General features: G+C 41.6%; 1 protein-coding gene across 1 annotated transcript in view; it reads left to right on the forward strand.

Moving 5' to 3' along the window:
- Positions 1 to 763: 763 nt before the first annotated feature.
- DPYS (dihydropyrimidinase) overlaps positions 764 to 14,610 on the forward strand; it is a gene marked incomplete at its 5' end in the record, with an annotated part of 36,290 nt that continues 22,443 nt past the window's right edge. Inside the window, 4 exons of the mRNA XM_082014818.1 lie at positions 764 to 1,033; positions 4,960 to 5,118; positions 7,246 to 7,425; positions 8,567 to 8,756. Of these exons, the coding sequence (XP_081870944.1) occupies positions 764 to 1,033; positions 4,960 to 5,118; positions 7,246 to 7,425; positions 8,567 to 8,756 (799 nt within the window). The remainder of the gene's footprint in view (positions 1,034 to 4,959; positions 5,119 to 7,245; positions 7,426 to 8,566; positions 8,757 to 14,610) is intronic.

Consider the following 14,610-nt stretch of genomic DNA (forward strand, 5'->3'; position numbering starts at 1 on the left):
CCTCAGGGCGGTGTGATGTCCAAGTGGTGGCACTGGGGAGGGGAGAGCCGTGTTTGGGTCCTGAGGGTTGTGTGTCCGAAGTCATCTTCTGAGAAACGGCCCAGGAGCAGTTCCTGATGGCTGGTGTCCTCCGGCCACGGCTCGGTCCCGTGGCAGCAGCGTGGAACCCACCACAGCGGCCTGCGGCGGCTCGGCTGAGATGGCTGCAGCCCTTGGGCCACCTCAGCCCTGCGCTCTCCCGGCCCCTTTCCACAGGCAGCACTCACAGGCTCCCGGGCAGTTGCAGGCAGCTCAGTCACCCTTAGTTTCCTCAGACCCTGTTGCAAAGAGCTTGGGTCACCTTTGGGCATCATAAGCCGATGAATGGCCACATTTTCAAAACAGCCCAGCCCGTCTCATGAGGTGTACAGGGCAGGCTGGAGCAAGTGCCATGAGAGCCGAGACGGACCCTCTGGAAAGCCTGGCCCCGCATTCTCCAGGCAGAGTCTGGAGCAGGAAGGAAGGGCCCGAAGGCAACACTCGGCCGCCATCCCTTGTGCCGGCTCGCTGCACTCGCTGGGCATTGGTGCTCCACTGGAGGTGGGAGGTGGAGCTGCCAAGGGCAGAGGGGGCAATTCCGCTTATGTCTGTTTAAAGAACACCGTGCGTGTGTGTTTAGGGCCATTTGGAGATAACTGCTGCTCTGGGAGACAGGGGCAGTGAAGTACTCTCAGGCAAGAGCAACTTTCTGAGCTGAGGCCTCACTCTCACCTTCCAGGCTCCCATGCCACACCAAAACCTGGCTCAGCAGAGACTTCTGATCAAAGGGGGGAAAGTCGTGAACGACGACTTCTCTGTGGTGGCTGATGTGTACGTGGAAGATGGAGTGGTGCAGCAAGTGGGACCAAACCTAAACCCCGAGCCACCGACCGGACTCGTCATGCTGGATGCGACCAACAAGCTGGTGATCCCTGGGGGCATCGATACTCATACGCACATGCAGTTCCCTTTTATGGGTAGCACGTCAAAAGACGACTTCTATACAGGAACCAAGGTGGGTGCACATATGTGTCTGTGTGTGCATCTGGGCTTTCTCAGAAAGGGATGTCAGCTCGTTATTTAATATTACTTCCAAACGAGAGAATAGAGTGTGAATCAAGCACAAGCAATTGTTACTGTCCGTTGTCTGGGATGTTGTAATAAGCAGTTGGGATAGTCGGAGGTCCACTTTCAACCAGTATGTTATTTGGGTTCCTTCAGAGATTCTTCTGGCTGCAGGTGGCAAGTGTTAAGTGCAGTCATTTTCCCTGGCTGTCACCATGCAGATGACAGCTTGCATTGGTATATGCAACAAGCTTCATACTTTTCTGAGCAAAGGTTAACTAAAGCAGCAGTTTAACTCCCCAGTGCATTGGGAGCACTTCTGTGGTAATCAGATCTTTCTCCTCTGTTAGCATGGGGGAAAGCAAGCTTTTCTTCTGTCATTCACTTTGGATCTTACTGTGTCTCGGTGAAAGTCCAGTTCATATTCACTTTCTAAAAGTATCTCATTTCTCCCAGTTTTACACATGGAGTGGGTTTTTTTCAGCTTTTTAGCTGATCTCGTTACATTCCCTGCATTTGCAGTGTATCAATTACTAGTATTAACGGTATTATGCATCACCTCCGTACAGTAAAAATACTCGTACAGAGCTCCCTAAAATTTGTAAGGTGCTTTACTAAGAGCTTTGCTATGCAGGCTGAAATCCTTTGCCCACAGAAGGGATCACATTGCCCTAGTTGGCTTGTCTGTTAGCCAGCATCCTCAGAGAGCCTGTTACATCGTGTCCCTCTCACAGCAGAACTGAGCTTTGCTAAAAAGCAGAAAGCGATATTGCATCCCTTCTAAAGAAAAGGATTTCACTGATGTGCATTTTTTCTGACATGCAAAATACTAATTTGCCTCTTTGAAATAATTGAAATAAGTTAAATTCAACTCTAACAAATGGTGTGATGCAGTAACCACACAACTATTAAGAACCTTTCAAGTTTGCTGTCTTGCTTAGATTGACCCTGTTCTTTAACAGGAAATTTCATTTCTTGCTTGCCCCATCATGTCATGAGAGTGCGAGTTAGATTGTCTGAGTGGCATAATTGTACATTTCCATACTCTAACAAGGATTTGGCTTTTTTTAATGTTGACCCTAGAGTACTGAAGGGAGGGCTACAAATGACCTGTATGTTATCATTAAATTACTGGTATATTTCTTTCAATAACTATTTATTCAAACTCAAGATACATTTGCTGGTGTTGCTGCAGTTATTTGAATGGAAATATTTTACACTGGGTAATTTTAAGCACTAGAATTGTTTTTCTCAATGAGAAGTTATAGTAGTTCATTATAATAGACTGTAATTATTCTGCAAAACTTTGACAAAAAATGATTTTGTCCATCGCAGCAGATCTTTCCTGCCATACCAAAATGGCTGCAATGTCAAACATAACATGTCCCTCCAAGGCAAACGTAAGATAAGATGTCAAAGGAGAGCTACAACACTGAATTTCCACCTCCGGAACTGATAGCTGGAAAGGGATTATAAATTTGATCGTGGGATTTTTTTTCCCCAAATTAAGTGTCTTCCATAGTTATCTGGTAGAAATGATGGAATCTATTATTGTATGGGTCTAGCAATTGCTGTCCTTTTCAGATGTCCATAGACAAATATTTCTTCAAAAAAAATTATAATTACCAAAATGGCTTCCACAAGCAATTTTTTGTCTTCACACTGCTTTTTGTGATAAATAGAGAGAAAAAAATCAAGTCCACAATGTCTGTTCTGCTTATCTGCAGGTGTCACAAAGTATGTTTCCTGGCTGAATAAAGTGCAGAATTTGATTTCTGCAATACTGAGTTTACATCATTTACAGTACACAAATATATATATATTATTGTTTTGTCATTTTCTGCAACAATCCTTTATTTCTCTGTGAAGACCATTTTTGTAAGCTAATTATCAACGACGTATTTAGAAATTTGACATCACAAGAGAAATCAAACAAGTGTGACTTGAAGCCAGAAGATGATTTTGTTTTACAGCAGAAAACATGTAAAAGAAACAGCAATGACTGGCTTTCTCTTAAAACACCTTCTTAAGGTCTAAGTGGTCTCATTCTTAAAGTGCCTCCATTGACTTTAAAGAGAACCAAGATGCAGACTAGCTCAGATGTAGGTGCCTACACTGTGAAATCCCAAAGTAGAGGAGGTAAAATGTATGCTAACTTGCAAAAAAAAGTAATATCTTTCCGAGGTTTTGAGGGTTTTTTGAGTAACTTCTTGAGGCACTGGACAGGGAAGCTGCAAAACAGAGACTGTGTACACAAAATAGGATGTCCAGATAGTCACTTTGGTGTCTAAAAGAAGAGTCCAGATCAAGCCTAGTGATCAGATGTCAAAAAGTTAGTTATTGTGGACCTTCTTAACCCAGGCCCAAGTGTGGAAAGTGTTCAGAGCTATTTACTGAAGGTCATCATCTGACAAATATTTTGGCAAGAGAATCAGGGAGACAGAGTTTTGTTCCAACTATTGCAAAATATGCTACAATGATTAGCTAAGAGTTACCCATTCAGCTGAATAAATAAAGGCACAGAATACCTCTCTTTACAAAGAGAGGGGAAAAAAGATGTTAGGGGAAAAAAGAGACTTTGAGTGGAGTTGTCGAACCCGTAAATTTTTTTTTACTTGAAGTCTATAAATATTCGTTAATTCTAAATCTTGTTTAACAAATAAGAATTCAGTCTGTCTTGTTGAAAAAAAAATTGACAGTCTGAACAACTTCTCTTGGAGAAAAAGTTTTGCTGAATTCATCACAGATTCACAAATGTTTACGTCACTCTCCAAACTTCTTTTTTTGCAAAATATACTGACATATTTACAATTTTGCTTCTGATTGCTCGGTGAAGAGAAAGAAGGAAGAGACTAGTTGATCTAGAAATAGGAAGAGTGATGTAACATGAATTTGAACTGTGTATTTTTTGATCGGAATTGATTGTACCTGTTGTGCAAAGGGATGTTGTTCAGAGCAATAAGAGGGGATTTCTGTGGCTAATTTGGAAGATTGTAACAGTTACAACAAAGGAATTTCTGTATTGGATCAATTTCTGCTAGTCAAGGATCTGGTTTCTGGGAGTGACTAACAAAGATCCTTCAAAGTGAAAAAAAAAAGGAAGAATTCAAATGTCCATAAAGGAGAGTGAAAATTATTGGTTAAAAAGCAATTTTTGATCCTCATAACATACATAAAGTAAGTATTTCATTTATTTATTTTCTTGTAGATATTTGTATGGAGGATGTAAATACCTCATTGTATTTAAAAACCTGCTATGCAGTTTTTCTAAATGATACCCCATCAGTAATAAAAATAATTTTAAAACACTCTAAAAATCCTTTTGGTGTTAGACAAGAATTTGGAGATTTTTACACTCCATTTTCACACTCAATTTTCAACCTGAATCTGTTTTGTTGTTGGTTTTTTTCATTGTGTATCTGCCCCTTAATACTTTCCTGTCACACAGGCTTGTTTTTTCAACTATGTAGACTCTGATGAAGCATTTCTCAAGTTGATTGTGGTCTTCTGGGTGCTCTTCTTTCTCAGTGATCCCACCGGCTTACGAAAACTTGCTTAAGAAAACCTACTGATGCATGAATGCTGCAGACTCATCTCCAAATGTTTGATAAGATTTTGTACATGTGCAAAAGCTTCTCCTTCAGTCTGAGAATTTCCCCATGATTCCCCTGAATATCTGTTTGAGAACATCCTTTTCAAATGAGGTGATACTAATCTCCACAATCATTTTGCAAGTTCAGACTTGACTCGGGGAAACTCTTCAGTGGCTTTTGGCTTTTCAGAGTGTCAAGATTAATTGTTGCACAGGGAATCGGAGAGAGTGGGAGGAATTTTGCATTCTCGCTGATTGCTAAATATTAACTTTCTTCCTTTCAGGCTGCTGTAGCAGGAGGAACCACTATGATCATCGACTTTGCCATTCCTCAGAAAGGCTGTTCTCTTATTGAAGCCTTTGATACATGGAAGAGCTGGGCAGACCCTAAAGTCTGCTGTGATTACGCACTGCATGTGGCAGTTACATGGTGGAGCAACAAGGTAGACACAATAGCTAATTTTCAATTCCATGAATTGGTACTGCACCTGCTTTAAATTAGTGCTCATGTGCTAAATATAGCTTGCTGGCGGTGTAATAGTTTGTAGTTTTGTGTGTGAAAACTACATTTGAAATAGTCCACACCCTTCTAGAAGTACATGTATTTGAAAAAATAAAGAGAGTCTGCAGATAGCCTGTATCTTTGGATAATACTGCACAAAGTTAAAGTTGTGCAAGACCAAGACCAGGCAGGCCAGAGGGGGAAAGAGGTGTTTGCATGAATTTTGCCTTTTGTTACTGGAACACTTGATAATCTATGCTTTTTTGTTCGTTTTTTTTAATAAGGGTATACATGAAAAAAATGGTACTTAATTTTATTCGTAAAGAAAGAGTTCTATTCCTGGGTGACTGCCATAATATCTCCTTAAAAGAAAGCAGGACTGGAGCCAATAATTCCTTGAACATGAGAATATCTAAAAAACCTTTTTGGAATTTACCTATGGGAGAACTGTCCTTGTTGTGTGAATATTTGCTGATAACCTGAAAGCTTTACTGAATAAATTAACTTTTCAGGTGCTTGACATCTGAACCTGACCCATGTTTTACAAGACCACTTTGCATCCTCAGAAAACATGCATCAGTATATAGATATATTAAGTAAATTCAATTTTTAAATATGAGTACTTCCTCTAATTTTTAACTTTTAAACTATATAAACCAAAGCCTTCAGTCTGCAAACACCCCATCTTTGGTATTCTGTGCACTAAGCGCTAAATAGACTGACTGCAACTTCTAGCTCAATGCAAAGACACAAAATAAATTCTTCAGTGAAGTTTGAGGAATGTGCATTTGAAAGAACCTCCGTAGAGAACACTGGAATTGTACTGAAAAATCCAATAAAACCAGGGAGGTATAAATCAATGAAATGTGCTGGTTTATGTTAAGATATTAACTGTTTTTAAAGGCCAAGATTGAAAGAGAGAGAAAGGTCTGATGTTTTGTAGCTGTAAAAGACCTGCCCTTCAAATTAGCTATCATCTCCTCAGGATTTAAAGTATTGATTAAAAACATACATTCTTTACAATGCCTTCCCTTAGTCATAGTAGTTAGTGAAGGAGAAAATAAATGACATGCCTCTATGTTTGTTTCAGAGCAGGGCCTTATGTCAGGTATTTATTTGTTTGATAATTCCCTCTCAAGATATGCTCCCATCCCTCCTCTAGATAAGTCCAGATAATTTCCTTAAGTTTATATCAATCTCTTACCTTTCCTGGGCAGATCCAACCAGATTATTAGCGAGAAGATGAAAAATAATGTTTTCCTGTTTGAAAGGAATTCATCCCATGGAAATTGTAATCGCATCTCAGATACACGTGAATTACTGTCACCATCATTTTACTGGGAAGGGAGAGCCAAAGTTAGGTAATGGACAGTTTTAGCTAACCAGCTGTACAAGAAAACTTTGGGCTAAAATCTGCATCTTTCTTTCTTTCTTTGGGACATAATGTTTTGCTGGGCTTCACAGAGCCTAGCAGAAGCAGGGAATCCTATCAAGGAGTGCATACAAGAAAACAAGCAGGCTTGCATCTAGAGTTTTAGAGCTATTTTGTTTGACAACAAAATATTTCAAAAGGCTGTGTGTTGTTTAGAGTCAGGACAAAGCTCTAGGAGATTAGATCTTTTCTGCCACTCTGTTATTTGCCAGAAGCTGAAGCCTATTACAATCCAATTCTGAAAATCAGTTTTGCACAAATCTCCATACTTTATAAGTTGGATACATTGATTGTAGTATTGGACTGTGTATTTTCAACACCAGGAGGTTTATTTGGAATAAAATCTTGCTTCACTATCTTTTACCTTTCTGCTTTTCTTGCATTCCTTTTCTGCAATTAGCCTGTGCCTCCAGTATCTGCACCTGCAGTGTTACTGGTTTATATACTTTGAGAATAAATTTGATACAAGAATAGCGTAAATCAGTCTTAAATATGTGCCTTGGGCTGTTTGGACTGAACGTATGTTTGATGTGTGAGTAAAGCCTCAGCCTTCATACTTACAAGTTCTTTATACAAAATTATTGACAGATAAAATACAATATTGCTGGTTTTTGAAAATTGCTGACTGTCTTTCAGGTGAAGGAAGAAATGAAAAGTCTTGTTCAAAACAAAGGCGTCAACTCCTTCAAGATGTTTATGGCCTATAAAGATCTATACATGGTCAATGATGAGGAGTTATATGCAGCCTTTTCCTGCTGTAAGGAACTTGGAGCCGTTGCTCAAGTCCATGCGGAGAATGGGGAGCTAATTGCACAGGTAGTCATTTGACATTTTGTCCATCAAAGTCAGGAATATAAATAGTCCTATTACCTAAGCACTTCAATAGATGTATTAGTACCATCATTGTACCATCAGAAAAGGCTTTTTCTACCCTATTTTACTTCCAGGCAACTGAAGACAAACACCTTGTCCAAGATCCTAAAGGATGGTTGTGGTGGGCTAAGAAATTGTAACCTAGAGTCCTGGAATCAGGGTAGACAGGAGGCAAATGATCCTGTTACAATGAGAGTTATACTTGCAGTATAATATATACTTGCAATATAATATGTATACTTGACTGACAAAGAAAGCAACAGTCAGAGCTTGACCATTGACCAAGTCAAAGGAGGAACACTCGGGCAAGTATTTAGACATCAGGCATGTGATGCCTAACCCTAGGTCTCTCCAAATATAGTTGGCTCATCTGACAGGGACAAATCCAGAAGTATGGAGAAAGCTTCACTGACTGGGCACAAAAGTTTCAATGTCCCTTTATATGCAGTTAGCCTCACTGCACACTTGCTACTGCTGTCTCAGTGCTGTGTGGAGGCACTGGGAGTATAACTACACTGATGTCTTTGAGTTTCTTCAACTATTCTAGTCAATAGTGTTTTGACTCTGCCCCAGGTCCCATAATGGAAATTAATTTATTGTTAGGTAATCTCAAATCAGCAAAGCATAAGTTCCTCTAATACCATAGGGATAAAATCTTATGACTCTTAAAACCTTGGAGCCTCATTCAGAGGCTCTGGATGTGTATCTTTGTGCTTAGTAAAGATCTTTCCGGGTTTTTTTCCAATGAGGGGTTAGTACTGTCACCTCAGTTACTGTCTGCGATCATTTAAGAGTACATATTGAGAGAGGGGTAGGGTTTTCAAAAGCGGTGATTTATCCCTGCAAGCCAGTGGAGTGTGTTCTCTGAAGTCACTTAGGTATTCTGAGACCTGTGTTTATGGAGAGATACACTGGATTTCAGATAACACAACAATAACTTCTCTTGAAAAAAATCATAACTTCCTTGTTGGTTTTTTTCTCAAACAAGCTGCAGTGGCTGGTTTAGGATCCATTTGTCCAGCAGCATGTTCACAGCACCATGGTTGCACTTTAACTGACTTACATGTTTTTGTGTGGTGTTCAGGGTGCAAAGAAGATGCTGGCAATGGGAATAACTGGCCCTGAGGGGCATGAGCTGTGTCGTCCTGAAGAAGTAGAAGCTGAAGCTACGCAAAGAGCAATTACCATAGCAAATGCTGTAAACTGCCCCCTTTTTGTAGTCCATGTAATGAGTAAATCTGCGGCAAGGGTGATAAGTAATGCACGACAAGAAGGTAAAAGTCATAATTCTTTTATGCTTGGGCAATGGCATTGGAGAGGGTCATGGAAAATCAAACACAGCATCGGTGTCCTACTTGTCATGGGTGCCATAACCCTCAGAACATGGGTGAATTTCTTGGAGTGGGATGTCTAATCTACACTGTGTGTGTGTGTGTGTTTTGTGGGGCCAAAGGGGAGCTAAGCAGTGTAGAAGAGCAGCTGGGATTGAGACTTTCTCTTCTCCCCAGACCAAACGTTTTTTCCTTCGTACTGTACCTCCAAGGTCAGACTGATGTCCAGGACAGCATTATTGCATTAAAAATGATGTGACCAGTCTAACACAATATATGCTCTGCTATTCTCCTCCCTGGAGCTATAGTCTGCAAGCCTTTATCAACTACTTAGATGAGAAATTCTACATCAGAGACCATACCACGTTTTTTACAGACAGTGCCATGGGATGACCAGCACTCCTATTCACTGAGCACTTAGAAATCATGGAGATGATGACAGTGTCTGAAAGCCTTGATTCCCTCCAGGGAAGGGTTTCTCAGGTCATGCACTGCAGGGTTCATAAATAGTGCTGGTCAGCCAAGGGAGCCTGAGCTTCTTGACCATCTGTTGGGCAGGCTGGAAGCAAGGATGTTTTACCTTCTCATCTGTAAGTTCATCCAGATCAGCCTTCTTGAACGACAGTGCTGTTGAGGAGATATTACATGGGTGGAAGGAGCAGGACAGAAGCCTGTGATTTGGAGGGCTTAAAACTTTGTGGAATGGTTGTCCTCATTATCTTTTTACATCTCAGTTTATCTGACCAAACATTTCATTGCATACAAACCTCAGTTTCCTTATTTCTTGATTTTAGATAATGCTTACACAGGGGGCGTAGATTATTAATATCAAAATGCAGAGTATGAAAGCTGGATGAAAGTGCAATCAAAACCAACATTATATCATTGTGCTAATATATATGGATATGTTTATGTGGAATATGTATTGATTATGACTTCTAGTAAGACTTATCAGTAATTCAAGTTTATGAAAGAATCTACTGGAATATTTTTTACTGGCACATCTTTTGGTACTGTGCTGTGTTAGATTGCTCCACCAGATGTCAGTGCTGCAGGTAATGTGGATTATATCCGTCAGTGTATGGTTATTTGTACATTCACAGGTTTCATGTCAACATTTACTACAAGAAGCTGTAACAACAGTTAAAATACCCAGATTAAAGATGAAACATAAAAGACCTAGGATGGGAGCTGGTGTTTTGTACCACACTATTAAAGTAAAAAAAATTATGCTGATAGTAAATACTGCAAAATATTGTTAGGCATGTGTTTTTTCTAAGACTAGTCTGCAGTGACAGTTTGGTAACTGACCTGATATATGTATACTGCTTTGATGTTGGTACGACTTATACTTATTGTGGTGCAAATTGGATTTCATAGCTTCCTGGACTGAGGCAGTCAGAATCATCAATGCTTGCTTTTGTGCACAGCAATGTATCACATCTCTCCATAATTAATTTCTATTTACATGGAAGTATACTGTTTTGGAAACAGAAATCTAGGATTGATTAAGAAATTTTTAAAAATACCTAGTGTACCACAAAGATAGTTACAACAATTACAGTTTTTAATGAGACTGATGTGTATAAATTCTGGCAATTAGAAATCCGTTATTGTTAGTTTCAGTAAAAGTTTCCATTCTTCAATTAAAAGTGGTAATACAAAACAAGGAGTTCCAGAAAAAAAAAAATATTCTCAAAGTATTATATGAATGACATAAATAAAACACAAATATTTTGCTGAAAGATGTTCAACTTGGACAGGTTAAAACCACTCTAATGTGAAAGCTGTGTAAACTCTTAAATACCAGAAGGCTCTCAAGCATTTGAAATGTACTCCTCATAATCCAGGAGGAAGCAGTCAAGGACATGCTAAACCACCTGGACACCCACAAGTCTATGGGGCCTGATGAGATCCACCCGAGAGTACTGAGAGAGCTGGCGGAGGAGCTTGCCAAGCCACTCTCCATCATTTATCAGCAGTCCTGGTCGCAGGAGGGGACAGGGGAGGTCGCAGAAGACTGGAGGCTTGCCAATGTGATGCCCGTCTAGAAGAAAGGCCGGAAGGAGGATCCTGGGAACTACAGGCCTGTCAGCCTGACCTCTGTACCAGGGAAGATTATGGAGCAGTTGGTCTTGAGAGTGCTCACAGGGCATCTGCAGGACAACCAAAGGATCAGGCCCAGCCAGCATGGGTTCATGAAAGGCAGGTCCTGCTTGACCAACCTGATCTCCTTCTATGACCAGGTGACCCACCTAGTGGATGAGGGAAAGACTGTGGACGTTGTCTACCTGGACTTTAGTAAAGCCTTTGACAGAGTCTCCCACAGCATTCTCCTGGAGAAACTGGCGGCTCGTGGCTTAGACGGGTTTACTCTTCGCTGGGTGAGGAACTGGCTGGATGGCCGAGCCCAGAGAGTTGTGGTGAATGGCGTTAAATCCGGCTGGTGGCTGGTCACGAGTGGTGTTCCCCAGGGCTCGGTTCTGGGGCCAGTCTTGTTCAGTATCTTTATTGATGATCTGGATGAGGGGATCGAGTGCTCCCTCAGTAAGTTTGCAGATGACACCAAGTTGCGTGGGAGTGTTGATCTGCTGGAGGGTAGGAGGCCACTGTAGAGGGATCTGGACAGGCTGGATCGATGGGCAGAGGTCAACTGTATGAGGTTTAATAAGGCCAAGTGCCGGGTCCTGCACTTCGGCCACAACAACCCCATGCAACGCTACAGGCTTGGGGAGGAGTGGCTGGAGAGCAGCCCGGTGGAAAGGGACCTGGGGGTGCTGGTTGACAGCCGGCTGAACATGAGCCAGCAGTGTGCCCAGGTGGCCAAGAAGGCCAACAGCGTCCTGGCCTGTATCAGGAATAGTGTGGCCAGCAGGAGTAGGGAAGTGACCGTGGCCCTGTACTCGGCACTGGTGAGGCCGCACCTTGAATCCTGTGTTCAGTTTTGGGCCCCTCACTACAAGAAGGATGTTGAGGTGCTGGAGCGTGTCCAGAGAAGGGCAACGAAGCTGGTGAGGGGTCTGGAGCACAAGTCTTATGAGGAGCTGCTGAGGGAACTGGGGTTGTTTAGTCTGGAGAAGAGGAGGCTGAGAGGAGACCTTATCGCTCTCTACAACTACCTGAAAGGGGGTTGTGCCGACGAGGGTGTTGGTCTCTTCTCCCAAGTAACTAGTGATAGGACAAGAGGAAATGGCCTCAAGTTGCGCCAGGGGAGGTTTAGATTGGATATTAGGAAAAATTTCTTCACTGAGAGAGTGGTCAGGCATTGGAACAGGCTGCCCAGGGAGGTGGTGGAGTCGCCATCCCTGGAAGTGTTCAAAAAACGTGTGGATATGGCGCTTCAGGACATGGTTTAGGGGACATGGTGGCGCTGGATTAATGGTTGGACTTGATGATCTTGAAGGTCCTTTCCAACCTAGTGATTCTGTGATTCTGTGATTCTGTGGTTCTGTGAAATATTCAATCTAATGCGGTTTATTAATCTTTTCAATATTATTTCCCCACCTCTTGATGCTGGCTTCCTGCTATTTACAACTGTGAAATTTTTCATGTTCCTTTCCAAGCACTTAGCATGAAGTACAGTGTGTGGGTGCATATTCATCCTTGCCTATGTCAGAGGAAGATTGATATCCCTTCCTATTCCATCACTGACCTCCAAAGGGGAGAGACTGATCTTCAGTGAGCATAATCTATTTTCTGGGTGACAGTGTGATACCAGAATTGAAGCATTGCTTCTTGAATTCTGCGAGATGGTGATTTTCCTAGTCAAAAATATAAGTCAGAGCCCAATTCTTCTTTGTCCATCATTTAGCTATACAAGGTGAAAAATAATATTAGAGCTAGAGACTGAAGGCCTGATACAGTTTGCTGAAGACAGTAGGCATAATTCTGTCTTCAGTGAGCTATGGCTCAGAATTTAAAGGCTAAACGCAGTCATACAGACTGTAAAGGGATACTAGTTCTTATAGTAAAATAAGCAAACTTCAGGGAAATCACATGAGTCTTTCCTTCTTGCCCCCATGCCAAAGCCCACCATCTATGTCTGCTCTGATCTCCAGCAACACCAGTCACCAAAGGAAGTCTCCAAATTGTAGCAGCATGTTTTTCATGTACATTAGTAACAGCTACAGTGCTGCTGAATATTCAACAGGAAATCCAAGATTTACACCTTGTGACTGTGTTGGAGAGGGACAGGTTGACTCGTTCCCCCATCCTGTTCTTTTCTTGGGCCCTACCAGCCTGTTTGCCAAAAGCAATGCTTCACCAGTTCTCCACTTGAGAGGGTCAAAGACAGCACCTCTCTACCTCTCTGTGAGAACTGTTCTTGCTCATCTCAGCAGGCTGTTTCTTCATCCGTGTGCAAAACATGATCTTGAATCTTGCTAGAATAGGTAGAGGAACTGTCTGCTTCCACAGAAGGGCAGTGTGTATGCATGACAGTCTCATTCCCTCGAGTGGGAAGACAAAGAGGATCCTCTTCCTGCTATTGTGTAAATTCCTGCTATTGCTCCCTACAATGAGAAGACAAGGCTGTAGAGTGCTGGTGTCAGGCAGTGCGGCTCCCTCTCCTTGTTAGGACTGCCTGATGTAAACTTACTGGGGAAAACTAATGTGGCCCTGTCACCCATTCCTTCGGCCAGTAACACGTATGGGGAAGCAAGGCTAATAAAATGTGATTTAGGGATATATGATTTATACTACCTCCCATGCAGAAATGCTTTCATTCTAAGTGTACTAAAGGCTAGAGATCATGTCCCTTTGCCCATTTAACTGGGTTACAGCTGAGGAGGTAAGACTTTCTAGTGCAGATCAGAACTGGAAAGCAGAATCTTACTAAAAAGTCAATTTTTTGAAAAGGTTTCTCCTTTTTAAAAAAAGTGCATACAAAAATATGTACTTGATAGAGATTACAAGAAGCTTGCTTATACTTAGAAAGTTGGTACCTCCTACCATCAGTCTCGGGCCAGGTCTGCTCTTACTGAGAGGAAGGGCATATCCATAGCTGTGGGTATACAGACTCTCAAGCTGATTCTGAGCACAGGAGTGAACTAAAAATACCAACTTTTTTGCTGGCTCACGCAGGACAGCTAACTATGCCTGACTCAATAAACCCTGTCTTGCAGTTCTGCTTCTTCTCACTCACAGGTGGTCAGTGAGTATCTTTGCCCCATATGACCTTATCTTAACTGCTTCTGAAACTTTTACTAAAATAAGCACACAGGGACCAGTTTTTCAAGCCTGTAAATGTTAGTTGCTGTTTCTCAAAATTATAGCTGTTTTTGAATTCTGATAGGTGGTAAAATAAATTGCAATTGCATGTTCTTCTTTGTTATAATGTTATTTATGTGAAAATAGCTCTTGCCAGTTTGGGCATCTGATGAAGTGACCAAATCCACAGCTATTTCCAGAACGCTTTCTGCTTACTGTTTTTATTGAACGCAGGAAAACATAACAAATGGAAAGACCTGATTTATTACCGCATTACTCCACTTTCATGCGTATAGGCAGAAGCCAATTGAGCTAGAAGAGCTGTAATGCAGAATTTCTTTGTTATTTGGATTAAAGCAGAATCTTGATATTATTGTACCCTTCAGTCTGACTAGTCATGATCCAAATGAAATGCAAGAAATTGCACAGTCAGCAGAAGTGTCCAGATGTAGTCTGTTGAAGCTTGTACTCCTTCCCACTCATGGGAACAAGGGGAGCTGCTCAGGTCAAATTCGACTACAGAAATACTGTCATGAGCTATGGTACATGAGTTAGAATCAACTCAGCATTATGCAACTGTGAGCTTGGA

Source organism: Phaethon aethereus (genome assembly GCF_964289735.1).
Source record: "Phaethon aethereus genome assembly, chromosome: 2".
Classification (NCBI taxonomy): domain Eukaryota; kingdom Metazoa; phylum Chordata; class Aves; order Phaethontiformes; family Phaethontidae; genus Phaethon; species Phaethon aethereus.